The sequence below is a fragment of the Eublepharis macularius genome, chromosome 2 (assembly GCF_028583425.1).
Source record: "Eublepharis macularius isolate TG4126 chromosome 2, MPM_Emac_v1.0, whole genome shotgun sequence".
Taxonomy (NCBI): Eukaryota; Metazoa; Chordata; class Lepidosauria; order Squamata; family Eublepharidae; genus Eublepharis; species Eublepharis macularius.
Genome location: NC_072791.1, coordinates 176949106 through 176965920, shown reverse-complemented (window position 1 = coordinate 176965920; position 16815 = coordinate 176949106). Strand labels below are relative to the sequence as shown.

The window sequence follows — 16815 nt, the reverse complement described above, 5'->3', positions numbered from 1 at the left end:
TTGTAAGGAGAGCCCCAAAGATTCATGATAGTGAAAAGCATGTCCTCAATGAAATCCAGATCCGAAATAAAATTTTTTGAAGTACACACCCCTATTAAGCATGATTCTTCCCTTCTTCAGTTTTATTTAAATAACTACCCTGAGAGACAGAGGCTGTCATATGGTCACTCAGTGAGATTTGTGGTGGAGTGGCAATGTGAACTTGAGTTTCTTTCTTCTGACACTCTAATCACTATACCACCAACTCTAAGATACCCTTTATGAAGTAAGGTGACTAGAACCATACGCAATTTCAAATGTAGATGCACCAGAGATATATGTTAATATTAAACATAAGATCGTCTTGTATTTTGCTTCTGGACAAGTGAACATAGGATTCCACCTCAATCTATCACTGGCTGATGGTTCACCTGTTTATAAGTAGAGCCTTACTGGGGAAATATGGTTGGATGTGACCACGCCTTTAACCTTCAGGCAATAGCAACTGCCATATCTAAATTAGACATGGGCACAAAATGGAAAACCCCAAAACAAAGAGTTTTGTCATGACCCACGAATCACGAAACTTCATGAAATTTGCACGTTTGCTGAAACGATTCATTAGTTTTGTGATTCGTCAGAATCCGAGGCATTTCAATGGTTCCCTTCATACCCCGAGATGCCAAACTCACAGGGAGACTTCAGCAGGCTCTCCTCCACCTACCCTCCCAGTTTGCAATACGTTGATCAGGAAGGTCGATGGGAAGGGTGGGAAGGGAAGTGCTGCCAGAGTGCATGACTGAAATGGGGACCAGGAGTTGCTGGATCAGAGGAAGATGAAAGACTGGCCGTGGTGGAGCTGGGCCAGGAAGACGGAGTGAGGGGTGGGGTGGGGTGGGGTGGGGTAGAGTGGAGGGGAAAAGGCACCTTTACCCAAAGACCTTCCCACAGCAAGGCCAAGAGCTGGAAATAAGAGGCTTCTTTCAGTCTCTTTAAAGCAGCAACCAAAAGCACAACCCCAAATCCTTCCACACACTCTCCCACTCCAATCCCAGCAACAGGTCCTCCTCCCTCTCCCTCTATCTACTGGGACTGAAACACAAGGCAGAGAGAGTACCTTTTATAAAAAAAACACTGACATGGAGCAGAACAGGAGGTCTGTTGTTGGCTGACAGACCTGCATAACAGTGTTTGGAGGGGTGAGATTGGTGTGCCCATGGCTACAGAAGGCCCAACTCTTTGGTTGCCTAGGGGATTGACCCCCAGCTCCTGGCTGTCTAGGGCAGAATGGAAGCTCTCCAGATGGGTAGGAGAGCTGCCAATCAAGGGTAAGTGGGCTATGATTGGGGTTTCCAATGGCAACAAAAGGCCCATTGTTGCCTAGGGAATCAATGGATCGGCACCAGCCTGTCTGCAATTACGAATCGTTCATGAAGCTAACAAAACAGGCCAAAAAGTCGTGAATTTCGTGATAATTTTGTGATAACCGTGGCCCCACAGAACACTGATTCGTGATGGCCCATTTCACGACGAAATGGCCCATTTCACGACGAAATTTGCTTCATATTTCCATTCATGCCCATGTCTAATCTAAATTTCCCTGCCAAAAGATTTTGAAAGTAATATTTGAAATGGTGCACACTTGTCTTTTGTTTTTAATCTCAGACAATTCCAGCCTTATCTTGTCTCTTATTCTTGATGGATAAAATGCAAAAGCTTTCCTGAAATTGTGTGAAACTAATCAATTCTCCAACAGCTCTTGCTGATCCAGATGAATGCCCAAGAATATGTTTTTCAATCAAGAGGGGAATGGCTTTAACAAGAATTTGGCAATCAGCAGTAATAAGTGGTATTGGTCTGGCTACAGCTGCCACTGAAGATTTCTTGTTTACTTTTTCAAGAATCATTGTAATTAATGTCTCTCTCATTTCTCTAGTGAGGCAGCTCTTATTGAAGGCTCCTTGAAATGTCTCTCGCATGCAATGGACCTCAGCAGATTCTAGAAGGATTTACTAAAGCTTGCAAATCCCAAAGTTTAAGACTTCTCTTTCAAATTACTTTTTGTCTTTAATTATACAAAACTTTGCCCGTACAGAACTGTGAAAACACATTGGAACAGAATGCCTCAAATATTTCTCAGTGTCAGCCCTTGTTTCACTCTGTTATTGCAGGTGTGTGTGATCCTATGTGCATGAATGGAGGGAAATGCATCAGTCCTGGCATTTGTGACTGCCCATCTGGCTGGAAAGGAAAGCTTTGCAGTAAACGTGAGCTGAGCTCTAGGACCAGAAAAAAATCATTAATTCTGTTCTGTGCTTGTTCTTTAACTTTTAATGTGTTCTTTTCGTATATCCTTCCAATGATTCATTGTGAATTTTCATGAATACAATGCAGATGAGCACATGACATAGACACATATTTTGTATACACGTTATATGGATTTGATATATACTGCAATCCATGCTTTCATAGAATGATTATATACATCCAAAGTGTATCCAAAGTGTTTCCCCCTCCAAATCTGGGACATACTGAGGGAACATAGATGAAAAAAGTATGCATGAGGTTCCATTATGCAACACCAACAACTAAAATTATGGTGTTTATTCAGACAGTAATTGAAAAGCATCCCTATTGTGCTCCCTTCCCCTCAAATAAGTTGTTTATCACTTAGACCTTTGAGCACACATTTCAATCTGTTTTAATGCTAGCAAGCAATATAGCTAACAATCTAGTTAGCTCCAATATATAAATGTTTTTCTTCTCAGGACTTTGAGGAGAAAAATATTTTATATATTGGTAATACAAATTGAAAACAGAACAGTTTTATACATACAAATATAACATTTTTGTTTAAAAGCCATTAGTTCTAGCCCTTGCAGCTGTCTATTAGGCAGATTTTTTTTCTTTATAGAAATTCATTTTTCACAGCATTAAATGTGAAGTATTGATTTTAGATTTTAACAGCTACACACAGTTTGTTATATTTTGCAGATAAATGACATATATTTCAAATACAGAACTATTTAAAGGCTTTAGTAAAAGCTTTTCCATACGGATAGATTCTCAAGGTCATCACAAACACATTCATTCAGTGTATAATTTTTGAAGCTGGTGTGTGTGTGTTTTAACATTGTCAAGCGTAACCACATTTGATTGCAGTTCACACAAAAATATAATTCAAATAAGTCATCTGATCTGAAAATGTTTGGGTATTTTTTTTCTTACACAGTTACTTATAATAATAATAATGCTGGCAGATAGGCTTAATAAATTTAAAATCAAGATAAGATGCAGTACAGAAGATGAATTAACGTATTGGCTTCACACCTCAGCTATACCGGTGATAATATGATTCAGTATAGGTTTTAATTCAGGCATAGTTACTGGTCACTTCTTAGTTTACCAAACATAACACATGTATAGATAGCCCACTGGCATTACTTTACATAAAATATCAGTTATATAATGGCTGAAAAATTAGCTTAAAATTGAAAGGGAGGATGCTTTGCCTCAATAAAATGTTAAAAGTTGTTCCTTTTCTCTAGAAGAATTCTAGGACTGTGCCAGATCCTAGAGAGGTTGGTTGTGGTTAATCAGCAGTGATCCACATGCTCAGAGACATTGTAAGCATAATGGAATTCACTGCCATGAGATGTAGTGATAGCTATTGGCTTAAATAGTTTTAAAAGGGGATTAGACAAATTCATGGATGATAAAGAGATGGCTGAATGGACTCTCCATTTTCAGAGGCCATGTATCTATGAATGCCAGTTGTTGGAATGAAATAACAGCAGACAAGGAGTTTGACCTGTTTTCCTTCCTTGTCTTTCAGGAAACCACTGGTTGACCATTTATCTGGTCCAGTGGGGTTATTATTCTGTCATGTGCTCTATGACTGGATGCTGTCAGAATAAGATGGGTTCTTGAGACAAAAGTCAATACATTTCCTAAGGAGAAATAGCATTAGCATTTAGCACATAGATTACAATAGGAGACACAAGGCCATGGGAGACACAAGCCATCTACACAAGTAGCTCAGTAACACCTATGGTTACCGCCATCCGCTTTGGTGACACTTGTATAGGTCATTATCTCTGACATAAAAAAACCTTAATGATGGGAGATCAATCATGAGATTTTGTCATGAGATCAGTGGTTTGTTTATTTCACTCCTAGGTTATTTCCCTATCATCATCATCACATGTGCTAGTTTCTGTTCTAGTAGCAGCTGCCTATCTGATAGTCAGTTTGGCAGATGATGATCTGCCAGCAAAGGAAGGGAACAAATTATTTGGCAAGGAAGTTCTCCACCCTCACATTAGCACTACCCATACAAATACTTGACTAGAATATTTCAAGGTCTGCCTTAACCTGACAGATGCATTTTGATTGTTTACAACAATGTCCTCACTATTCAACTTCTTTAAAGGGCACCAGTGTGTTTAAAATCTAATTTAATATCTGCATGTTTAGTCTGAAATTAATGGATTAGCCAGTTAATCACACTAATCAATCAATTAAGGCTTTCAGTCCTAATAGAAAATGAATTTTTAATGGCTGGGGAACCTGCCTTTGGAGTAAATCTATGATGACCCTAGCAGTCACAGTAAGAGAGATTAAGAAGAAGTTTCTAATCATGGAAATTTCAGAATGCTAATTGCCTCATGAAGAACACTCATTACACTCTTTTGAGATTCAACCATTTTGACAATAATTGTGGGAAGCAACCACATGACACTCTTTAAAAGAGCTTCCCAACTTACTAGAATATCATGTTGATATTTTCATTTCCCTCTCTTCAACTTGTTCTTTTCAGCTGTTTGTTTGTCCAGCTGCCTGAATGGTGGAGAATGTCTTGGTCCTAATATTTGCCATTGCTCTCGAGGATGGGTGGGCTCATTATGCCAGATTCGTAAGTACTGATTCCATTTTGGTCAGGGTTTGGATTGTGGGTAGTGTTTGTCCTGTCTATAGAATATAAAAGACTTGCAGCTGGAAAATAAGCACCCAGAGTAAGTGGTGGAAAAAAACCCCAGAGACTTTGAAAAGCTAATGAAGGGAAGAACACTTGTATAACACTGACCCAGGGAGATAGGTGTCTAAATCACATATGTAAAAATGATCATATATCTCTGGAGAAGTATAGGCTTCCTTTTGCTTCTTCCCACACCAACTCCAGTAACATATGGATGAAAGAGTTAGATTGGCAAGACTAAAATACCAGCGTTGTGTGGGACAAAGCCATTGGGAAGTAGCACAGCTGCCATACTTCCTTTATAAATAAAGCAATGAGTCCAAACAACAGATTTTAGCAATCATCACTGCCTAAAGTCTGTGCCTACCAGTGTTATCCTGCACAGAGTTCAATAGGGATTACTCTCAAGTAAGTGCATTTATAGTAACAGCCTTCGTAGTTTGACAGGATCATCTCTACTGATGCTGTGCATAAACAATTAAAAGCATTTTCTTTTCCCACAGAAGTCAATCTAGGTGAAACAAGCTGGCAATTGTGCTGGCAAGAAAAAGCAGTAATATGATCACATCATCATTTCCATGCAGAAAGTATTTGAATGCAGAAATACAGAGCCTCTCTGATCATCATAAAGCTTCTAGTAGAAACAAATGACAGATTGCTAATGGCAATGGCAACCCTTATGGCCACCTGCTCCCCACCCTCCAGTTTTGTTGGCTACTACCTCAGTGTTGCTCCTCTTGTCTAAGACTATGCATGCTACGTACACACTTACAAACTTAGAGGAAGTTACCATCTTGGTCCCTCTTAGAATTGTTCAAGCATTCCTGTTGTAGCCAACTTGGTTTACCATTTCTTCTTAACATTGTTTTGTACAATATGACATCTCCTGGAATCTAGCACAATGGTGGTGGCTAAATGTAGCCAGTCAGTGACAGAGAGCATTCCAGTAGTCATAAATATTCCTATTCATATCAGCTCTGCAACTGGCAAAAACTGCGCTTGCGACAATATAAACTGTCAGCAAACACAAGCAGGCTTCATTTATTATCCTCAACATGAAAATAAGTTAAAGAAGATTTTTAAAATAAAAAGAAATACATGTGTTGGTCCAAATGTTCACTAAATAAGCACACAAAGTGGTGAAATGACATTTCACAACAGGTGTTGGTATAACAATTTACCACTTTTCAAGAAGACTGTTGGAATGTGCGCTCAGAGGCTAAAATAAAACCACTGTGCCTGGTAGTCAAAAAGTTAAAGATCCATCTTCATTTAATGTCATGTTAGGAATGACAATGGTTCTTCAATGTTTAAAAGAATATAAAGTTGTTAATATACCTATTATTTCATACCACTGTTCAGCGTTTCAATTTATCCTACATAACAATCCTGCACTATTTGTGGCCCATAAACCAAGTATAGCCAATAACCCACACATAATGACTAGCTAGATTTTAAGGATTCTAGAGCCGGAACTGTGAACCTCAAGGGCTGGGACATAGCCAAGTGAATTACTGTGGAGTGAGTATAATCCTGGAAGCCTAGCTTTCTGCTTTTACCTGGCTGAAAGTGGAGTATTTTCTCCTCCACCTTCCAAAGAAGAGGTGTTTTCAGTAGGAGAGGTTTGGTATGATGGAGGAGGGCTAGAAATAGCCATTGTTGTGTCTCTTGTACTGAACTAGCAGTGATCACAGAGGGATCCTCATGTGATATGCAGCTATTGAACACGCTTATTCACTGTGTCTGACAATTGCAAACAGATCATCCTATGAATTAATCATAAAAATGAATGACGACCATAAAAATGGAGGGTTCTCATCAATGACATCATTATCTATTCCAATATCATGTTATGGAACACATATTAACTTTCCCAGGGATGTCAAATGGGCAGCCTCATACTCTCCCTCTTTTTAAAGCATTTGTTCCCGATTTTCTATTCCAACTGTTCAAAAAAAAAAAGGTAAAGTTATCAGAAAAGGTCATTTGCATGGAAATGATTGCTCGGTTTTATTTTAACACAGAGGGATCAAACTTTCCCACGCTGGGCATTTTATTGATTATAATTTTAATATAAACTCAGCTTTTTAAACAACATTCTCACTAAGGCTATAAAGGATAGAGCTTGTGTCATTCTCAGTGTTTTGTGTTTTAGTGTTCTTTATAAATACATGTATAAAATATTCATTTAGTCCTCAACTATATTATTTCGCTTTGATTTTAATTCCAGTTTTCTTCTAAAATATTTTAACCCTTCTCCCCATAGCACATGTGGTAGAATTGGAGTTATTATATATTTTTACTTTTAGCATAGCTTGGCTTATTACATCTTTAATTGTTCCCTTTTCCAAGTGCACGAGAGTTCCTGAATATCCATTTAATAATGAATTTTCTATTGTTTTACTTATATATCCTATGGAATGAGGTTTCTGTTGATCCACTTAGGTGCATCCAGTGTTGCTCACTTCAAAATGTAAATGTAGGATTGGCTGGTAGGCTTCATTTATTTATTTTATTTACTTTGGATTTTTATTCTGCCCTCCTCATGAAGGGCTCAGGGCGGGTTACAACAAGTTAAAAACACATTAAAATTAATTTACACAATATAAAACCATAAAAGGTTTAAAAAACATTCAATCATAAAATACAATATATACACTAATATACAATGATATAGTATCATGGCTGCCCGTTATGAGGGCAGATTGCTTGGTGGGACCCCTGTACAAGTCTGCCCCCAGGATCCACCACTGTGGGTGGTTGGAGCTTTAAGAGGGAACCATTGGCCTGACCACCTGGGTCCCAGACATGCATTTTGATGGCTTGCACCCTGGGCTCACCCAGACAGGACCTCAGTGCAGAGGTCCTGGGTGACCCCAGGGTTTGACCAGTACCACTAGTTAGACCCTTGCCATATTGACAGTTTACGTTGTATTTAATAAAGTGGCCCCACTTTAATACCCACATCTTGTGTCTGCCTTTTTATTATGACTGGGGAAGAGGGCAAATTCTCTTAACTCCTCTTTATCCAGTTTCTCCCTGAAACCCAACAATCCTTTTCTTTTCCTCTTCTTAGGAATAGAAGTCAGTTTCTAATTAATTTCATTTTGATCAAAGAGCATTTTGAAGAGAGAAGGTGAGGCAAGGGGAGATCTGAAGTTTTGACAATTCCACTCTGTAGATACTTAAGAGGCTGGCAGAGTCTTCCCAAACCTTCAGACCATCCTGCTAGGGCATCACTCTGTGGTGTGTAACATATAAAACAACTTCAAGGACTGAAGTTACAAATGAGTGCATTGATTTCTTTTCAAAGCGAAATCAAAGAGGAACTCCTCTCTTAAAAGAGAAAATAAGAAAATACGTGGAATCAATTTTTAACAAGTGAATTTTGGACAAAGAAATTCCCCTCTCCAGAACAACTCTATAATTTTCCCATCAATAATTCTACACTCTCTGGCTTCCTCTGTACATCTGCAGCTTCTGCACTTACAGTGCAATCTTGTGCAGAGTTACTGCTGCCTATGGAGAATCTCTGCATAGGATTGCACTGTGAGATACAAATGACCCATTAGTTCTAGCTTCACTCCTTCCATTGCCCACTTTTTCTAATGACAAAATATGTCTCTCACTGTTCTTGTTAGTGGCACCCCATATCTTCTTCCTATAAACAGTCAGCAACCCCTTAAAGTGACATATTACCTAAACAATGTTCTGCTGAATTCTTACTACAAATATTATGCTAGGAAATATTTTGTCATTTTTTTTTAAAAAAAGGACATACATTTCAGCTCCTGAGATCTAATTAAAATAATAACATGACATGTGTGGTCTTCTTGGACTAGTGCCTTATAAATTGGCTGTTCTCTTTTGTGTGTGCGCGCGCCAAAACAATGTCATAGGAGCATACATGGCTAATTAGGAGGAAAGAACCTGGCTTGAAATCAGAAATCCTGTTGCCTTAATTATTAAGCAGGAAACATGTTGGGCTTTAGCAAAATACTTCTCAAATAGCAGCAAGGTCAATCACAGAAGTGATGTGATGCAGAACTTTTATATACTGATAATATCAATGTATTACAGTGCAGTCCTAAGCAATTTTATACCCTTCTAAATTCACTGAAGTAAATAGGTTTAGGTAGATGTAGCTCTGTTTAGGATTTTTAGTTCCATAAAGAGGCTTGCCAGAATTGGCATCGATTAGGAAAAACATTATATATTCAGCTTAAAGTGGTATATTAGTGTGAAATTTCATAAACCTTTCTTAACCGAGTGGCAAAGATTATTTATGACTTCACATTCCTGTTAGAAGAAATGAACTGAAATTTAAACTATGTGTTATATAAAAGGCTTGTGATTGGATCACTTGACATTTTCTTTAATATTGTAGAACTGTGATTGGATAATCGGTCACTTTAAATTTCTCTAAAAAATAGCCAGAGGGGAGAGATTGAATTGGATCAGGACTGCATCTCAGGTTAATTATTCTTCCCCGTTTTCCTCATGTAAATTTCATTCCACTCCACAGCTGCTATTTGCTCTTCTAGAGGAAACATACATGTTTATAGATTGCTGAGGATCACATGCACACCACTATTACAGAGTCGTACTGTGCAAACTTAAACCCCCCCCACACACACACACACAAGTCCATCTTGGGGGGAAATGTGTTTAGCAAAAAATTTACTGAGAATTTGAAAAATTCTGACTTTTTTAAAGGGTTCTTTCACTAAGATTCAAAACTATGTTTCAAAATGGAGCAATAGCTATTAATCAGTGCTTTAATTCTAAAATGTGGAATCCAGAATTACACCAGCCTGTAAATCACTCCCCCGCATTGTAAAGTTTCCAGAAATTTTGAAAGCATGGTAGGAAAAAGTAGGGACGAAGATGGTTTATGTCAGGGAAAAACTGGAACATATTTTATTTATTATTTGTTTACAAGATTACCCTGCCTTTCCACCCTCATAGGACTACCAAGGCAGCTAACAAGGTAAAACAGATTAGACTCACATATTTAAAAAACCAATACACAAATACATCATTAAAACAGTTTAAAACAATATCTTAAAATAAATACAAAGGTAGGGGGAGAAATAATTGAGGGAATGCCAAGCGCTTGCCTAGTCTCAGAAAGCAAAGGTACACAAGACAGAACCCCCAAAGATGACTGCTGTGGTTGGATGTGTGTATAAGGGAGTATGCAGTCCTTTAGATATGTTGGTCTCAAACCATATAGGGTGTTAAATGTCAGCTCAGCACCAGCACCTTGAATTGTGCCTGGAAACAAACTGGAAACCATTGTAAATCATCTAAAACTGGTGTGATGTGTGCCCTACAACCTACTCCAGTCAGCATCCTGGCTGAAGCATATTGCACCAATTAAAGCTTCTGGACATTTTTCAAAGGCAGCCCTATGTAGAGCACATCACAGCAATCTATTCTAGATGTAACATGACATGTACCACAGCGGTCAGATGTTTCCTGCCCAGGAAAGGCTGTAGCTGGCTAACTAGTTGAGGCTGGTAAAAGGCACTCCTGGCCATAACTGCTACCCACTTATCCAGCAGTATGCCTGGGTCAAACAACCAAAAACAGTGCCTTCCAATCCCAGCCTGGGAAGGCTGTCCAGAAGGATACCATGACTGATTGTATTGAAAGTAGCTGAGAAGTCCAGAAGAATCAACAGAGTTACACTCCCACTGTCCATCTCCGAGTGCAGGCCATCCACCAGGGCAACCAAGGCTCTTTCTGTCCCATAACTGGCCTAAAAGCAGATTGGAAAGGATCTAAATAATTTGCAGCATCCAGAAAATCTTGTAGTTCAGCCACCCTTTCAATCACCTTGCTCAGTAATGGAACATTTGACACTGGTCAATAGTTATTAAGGTCTCCTGGGTCCAAGGTAGACTTCTTTAGAAGTGGGTAGACCAGAGCCTGTTTCAAGGCTGGAGCAACCCCTCCCTCTCTCAAGGAGGCACCAACCACCTCTTGGATCCAGTCAACCAGTCCCTCCCCAGATTTAATTAACTAGGAAGGGCAAGAGTCATACAAAGAGATGGTAGGCCTCAAACCTCCAAGGTTCCTGTCCACATCCTCAGACTGAATTAACTGAGAAGTATCCCAATCAACCAGACAAGTTGGCACCCTGGCACCATCTGACCTTGTCAATGCTAATGTAGAGTCCAAGTAAGAATGCAAGAGTTTTATCTGCAAAGTGCTAGACAAAGTGATTATAGCAGGCTGTCAAACAATCTACTGCTTCCTGTAGGTCAGATCCCAAAAGGTCTCTGACCACCCGAAACAACTCCACTGGCCTACATTGTGCAGATGCAACGGAGGTGGAAAAGTATAGTTTCTTTGTCACCACCACCATCACAAAGTACTCTTTAAAATGAGCCTTCACCCTTGTCCTATTGGATTTGTACCAAGTCTTCATCCACTGTTGCTCAAGCTGTCTCCCTTGTATTTTCATCACCTCATTCCAGAGGTCGACCAAGGCATCAACATGGACACCAACATATCATCAGGAAAATACCTTAGAGATATCAGAAAACAAATCTGATCCATCCAGCTTTGGGGGCAGATCATTTTAATAGATCCCCCACTCCTGCAGAGTCTTGGTATCCCTGTAAGTCTAAACTCAAGCAGATACTGATTGGTCTATGACAAAGGAACTATCATCAATCCTTTACCCTCAGATTATATTCCTCCCATCTAGAACAAAATACCAGATCAAGAGTGTGACCTGCACAATATGAAGGACTTGTTATTAACTGAGACAGACCCATTGTTGCCAAAGAGGCCATGAAATCCTGAGCCAGTCTTGACAAGGCAGCTTCATCATGAACACTGAAGTCTCACAGAACAACCGGCCTGGTGGTCTTCAACATCATCTTCAAGACCACCTCTGATAGCTCAGGCAGGGAGACTTGTACAGCGGGGTGGGTGGTACACCAACAGAATCCCAATCCTGTATCTTGGTCCCAACATTGGTACACAGCTCTGAAACCAGAGGTGTCCTGACTCCTGGATGGGACGTTACGCTAGGAAGATGAATCCTTATAGACTACAGAGACATTACCTCCCCACTTGCCAGATCTATGCCTATGTATCACTCAGTGCCCTGGAGGACGCAATTGAGAAAGGTTAACCCCTCCCCCTCTCCTAACCAGATCTCAGTGATACATACCAGGTCAGCCCCCTCATTCAGGATTAAGTATCAAAGTACATTGTAAAGTCTTTGCAAAGTGCAAAAGTATGCAATTATTAAAGTGCTAAATTATTCAAGGTTGCACAGTCAATACTTCCGGCTCAGTTAGCATTAACAAACTGCAGTCTCACCAAAAACAGGAGTCATAATAGACAGAATTAGGGGTGTGCACAGGGAAAAGATTCAGGTTTCCCGCTTCGGGTTTACCCGAAGTGGGAAAACAATCCGAAATACCCCTAAACCCGAAGTGGCAAGCCGCTTTGGGATTTGGGCATTTCAGCCGCTTCGGTATGCTCCGTAAAAATTCAGAGCATACAGAGGTTCAAAGCAGGAGTTGTCGGCTTTTTCGCCTGATGGGAGAGAGGAAAAGGGAGAGAGGAAAAGGGAGCTTCCTCTTCCTCCCTCCCATTGGATGAAATAGCCAGCCTGGATACTTTCAAAGCTCAGAGCAGCACTGAAAAGCCCCGCTCTGAGCTCTGAAAAACTCCAAGCTGGCTATTTCACCCAATGGGAGCTCCCTCTTCCTCCCTCCCATTGGATGAAATTGCCAGTCTGGATACTTTCAAAGCTCAGAGCAGCGCTGAAAATCCCTGCTCTGATCTTTGAAAAACTCCAAGCCAGCTATTTCACCCAGCTAGGGGTTTTTCAAAGCTCAGTTTTTCAAGGCATTTCCCTTGAAGGCATTTCCCTCCCACCTTGGATCAGCTGCTTCAAGGGAGGAGGCATTTCCCTCCCCCCATGGATCAGCTGTTTGGCAGGGATTTCCCCACCAAAAAGCTGATTTGGGGGTTTAAATGCCACTTTCCCTTCCGCTTTGCAAGGGAAAGGGGCATTTAAACCCCAGCTGGCTTGGATCAGCTGCTTGGCGGGGATTTCCCCACCAAACAGCTTATCCCAAATTTAAATGCCCCTTTCCCTGCTGCTTTGCAGGGGCAGGGAAAGGGGCATTTAATACGAATTGCTTTGGGAAGCTTTGATTCAGGGTTTCCGAATCAAGCACAGCGTGCTGGGCCCAATTCGGAAATCCTGAATCTTTGCAAATTGGTCCAATTCAGGTATTTTACCCGAATTGGAAACCCCAATTGCACACCCCTAGACAGAATGTTTAACCAGTTTACAGATGGTCACATACCACAATCTTGCTTCTAAACAGTACAAACTTTTTCAAGTTCAACACAAACAGCCTTTTAGTGTACAAATAGACAGTACAACTTAAAGCAAACAGCATATTAGGCTTCTCATTGAAGCAATCACTAGAAAGCAGGGTAGCTTTGTTGTCCCGACAGGGAGCCGGCTCACACGTCTGTTTCAAATGGACTTTCCTCAAGGGTTACAGCTGAGCCAACAACAATTCATGCTGTGTATGTCATATCATCAATCTCATTCTCCCTGTTACCTTAGTACATATATTGTAGCTTTAAAGGTCATCAGGAGGAAACAAGCAGCAATCCACAGGCAAAAAGGCCCTGCATTTTAGAAAGATGGCAGTATTCTCTAGATTTAGAACTGGGTTTGGATCTGAATATAACTGCAGTATACACCAGAATTACAGTTATCAAATGCTGTAGTTTTTCTTAGAAAACCTAGATTGTCTTAGAAAATTGTTGTAGATTGACTTAGAAAATCTTCATGCTACATATATTGAATGAAATATATTTTATTAAATTTTAATAAAATAAAGGATAAAAACAACAAAAAATCCCAACAGTACTCAAATGGGATGGCATCTATTGAGTAAGTCCATCAAAACTAAGGCCAAGGCACCGCAAGCCATATCCAAGCTTTAAATACTTGCAGAGGAAGAAACACTCAGTCTGGAAATTACAAGCTGGCAGTCATTTCCCCATAATTCCCCCCTCCTGTGGAATGAATTTGGAACATAAAGGGGCCTAAATGACAACTTCAAAGTCACCTTAAGAGCTTCCCCTACCACATTCCTTTTCAAACTATCCAGTAGAAAACTGTTTCTATTATACTGAAAAGGGGCTAGACTTTTATTTTAATCAATGGTAGAAACACAAAATGGGCCAAGGCAGATTTCTAAGAGGGTATTTTCCCTCCATGTCCCTGTAGCTCTGGGGCTGAAAGCGTATCATCTGGACCCCTGTAAAGCTGTCAAGTCCAGGCTGGGAAATTCCTAGAGAGTAGGTGGAGCCTAGGAAGGCATAGTTTGGGGAGAGGAGGGGTCTCATCATGGTATAATGCCATTGTGTCAATACTCCAAAGCAGTCATTTTCTCCAGAGCAACTGATCTCTGTAGCCTGGGGTTCTTCTGATGAAATTCTAGGAGACCTCCAGTCCTCGCCTGGATGTTGACAACTCTACCTACATAGCTTCCTAAGGGCCTTTCATTCCTCCCATGAACAGCTAAGCTGCCATACACAATCTAAGTACTTTTTCTTGGTAATAAACCTTTTGCCTAGTAAGCGCAGCAGATTAAAAAGTCACATGATCCAAGCCAACAAAATTAAGACATGTCAAAATCTCACAGAGAAGTAAAGCACATGGTTCAGTGTGAGTCCAACTGATTTTGATAGAACTTAGGTGTGCCTAATTCCCTGTCAAATGTACTCGTACACAATCGCTTGGGAAACGGAGGCATGATTCTGATTTATAGTACTGCACTATTTTTCTTCGTTTTCCTCCATAATTACAGATTTTGAATTTTTCTTCAGTAAAGGAACGATCTGTTGTTTAAAAAAAAAAACAGTATAAATAGGCTGCTTGTTGTTATTCCTCTCGCCTTGTGTCAAGGCAAAGTCTTTTAAAAGCAATTCTTTTATTTTTCTGAAACTGAAGAGGTTAGCCTGGGCCCATTCAGCAACGAAACTCCAATCCCCTACTTAGATGTTTCTAGTTGAGGAGAAATTAGAGTCTTGGCACTCTCCTTGGCCTCCTACCATTAGCTCAAGATAACAGGACAACAAGGACAATGACAAAAACCTGTGACAGTTCAGGGATAAAGAGTTCCTACCCACAAAGCTGTACTTCTTTCTCCTTAATAAAAGAAGGAGAGAATGAGAGAAAGCTATTCTCAAAGTGGAATCCTTCCTCTCAGGACAGAAAGCTAAGTCCCGGTTTCACATGAACAGTGTAATCAAGAAGAGCAAACTCAAGCAATATTGCCCCTCCTTTGGACTGTTTTAACATAGGCTGAGCTTCTGGTGTGAAAACCAACCTCATGTGTTGAATACAGCAATGAATTGCCTTTCTGACACTTGATTGAAAGTATTCAAAAGTCTGTAGAGGCAAACAAATGCCAAAATGTGATCCATGCTACATTCAATATGTGGAATTGGCTGTCACACAATTTGCTCTGCCTGCAGTAGTGTGGCTAAAAACCAGCATATGCAGGATGAGCTAATGTTGCCTACTTCGTCTCTCTTTATATTTGTTTCTACTTCTTTGTGCTCTGCTTTTTTGCTTTTGGTTCCCTAGATTTATTTATATTGTGTGTACATGGGTGGATTTTTTTATGTAACTTATACAGTTTTTATTATGTTTTCAGTGTGCATCATTTATATGTATATGATCAGTGCTGATGCCAAAATAATACTGAAAATTGCAACAAAAATAAAGAATCAGGAGTTTGAGTAGAACAAAGGAAAAATAGCATTTTGGGGTAAAACAGCAGGAATTAGACATTTAAAATCAATCATGAACTGATGCTAACTCAAAAAGATTGACTATGGTGGGTTGAAAAAGTTGTGTAAACAGGAAAGACAACTGAATGTCCCTGAACAGATTTATATTTTCAGAAGCACCCCCCTCCTGAGAAATCATATATTATTGAATAAATAAATCCCACTGTGGAATTTTTAAGCATACGATATCTGATTTATTTTACTGCAGCTCTTTGCGAGCCCAAGTGTCTGAATGGGGGCAGATGCATCAAGCCTAACATTTGTACCTGTAGAAGTGGATATGGTGGCTTATATTGTGGAAAGAAGGTATAGTAACATTTTAAGTTCCATTGATGCCTTAATAAATTAGACAAAAACCATTCCAGTCCAATTTCAAAAGTTCATGTTACCTATGTGGAAAAATCTAACTCTGGAATTTTGTGTTTTTCCATAGCTTATGAACCGAACTTAACTTCATTATGCATCTAGAGGAATATCATAGTGTTACTTCTTAGATAAGGTAGTGTGAGACTCTGACACCTTGTCACATTCAGTATTCTGGAAGTGGAGCTGCATCTTTAAACTCAGAATTACAATTATTGATGCATTTCATTGACTGCGACATTCTCCAAGAAAAATAATTTTTTTTGTTGACATTGGCATGCAGCAGATGCAGATAAGATGAAGCAAGCCTTATTGTAATATGCAGGCGGCATAAAAACTATTTAAACTGGTCAACTGTAGCTTGAGGTGGAAAGAAAACACATCTTGCATTTTTGAAGCATTTGATTTCATATCCCACTTTAACACCTTAGATGTTTGTTGAGATAAACTAAAGCAATTGATTGTCTGCATGTGTTTAAATTCAAAAGAGATTTTTTTCACGGTACGGTGAGAGCTGACCTTTCCATTATACCAAAACCAAAATTATCAGGTTTGTTTTCCAAACAACGCTATGATTGTGAATGTGTAGTATGAGATCTGTCAGTTCACAAATGAAGTGGAACTTTGCTGCACTTTGTAGA

At 39.7% G+C, this 16815-nt stretch overlaps 1 protein-coding gene across 1 annotated transcript in view; it reads left to right on the top strand.

The window, feature by feature from the left end:
• Positions 1 to 16323, top strand: part of LOC129323574 (von Willebrand factor D and EGF domain-containing protein-like) — a 242324-nt gene extending 226001 nt beyond the window's left edge. The window contains exons 19-22 of the mRNA XM_054970105.1: positions 2151 to 2246; positions 4799 to 4894; positions 16020 to 16117; positions 16245 to 16323. Of these exons, the coding sequence (XP_054826080.1) occupies positions 2151 to 2246; positions 4799 to 4894; positions 16020 to 16117; positions 16245 to 16262 (308 nt within the window). The 3' untranslated portion in view covers positions 16263 to 16323. The remainder of the gene's footprint in view (positions 1 to 2150; positions 2247 to 4798; positions 4895 to 16019; positions 16118 to 16244) is intronic.
• Positions 16324 to 16815: the final 492 nt, after the last annotated feature.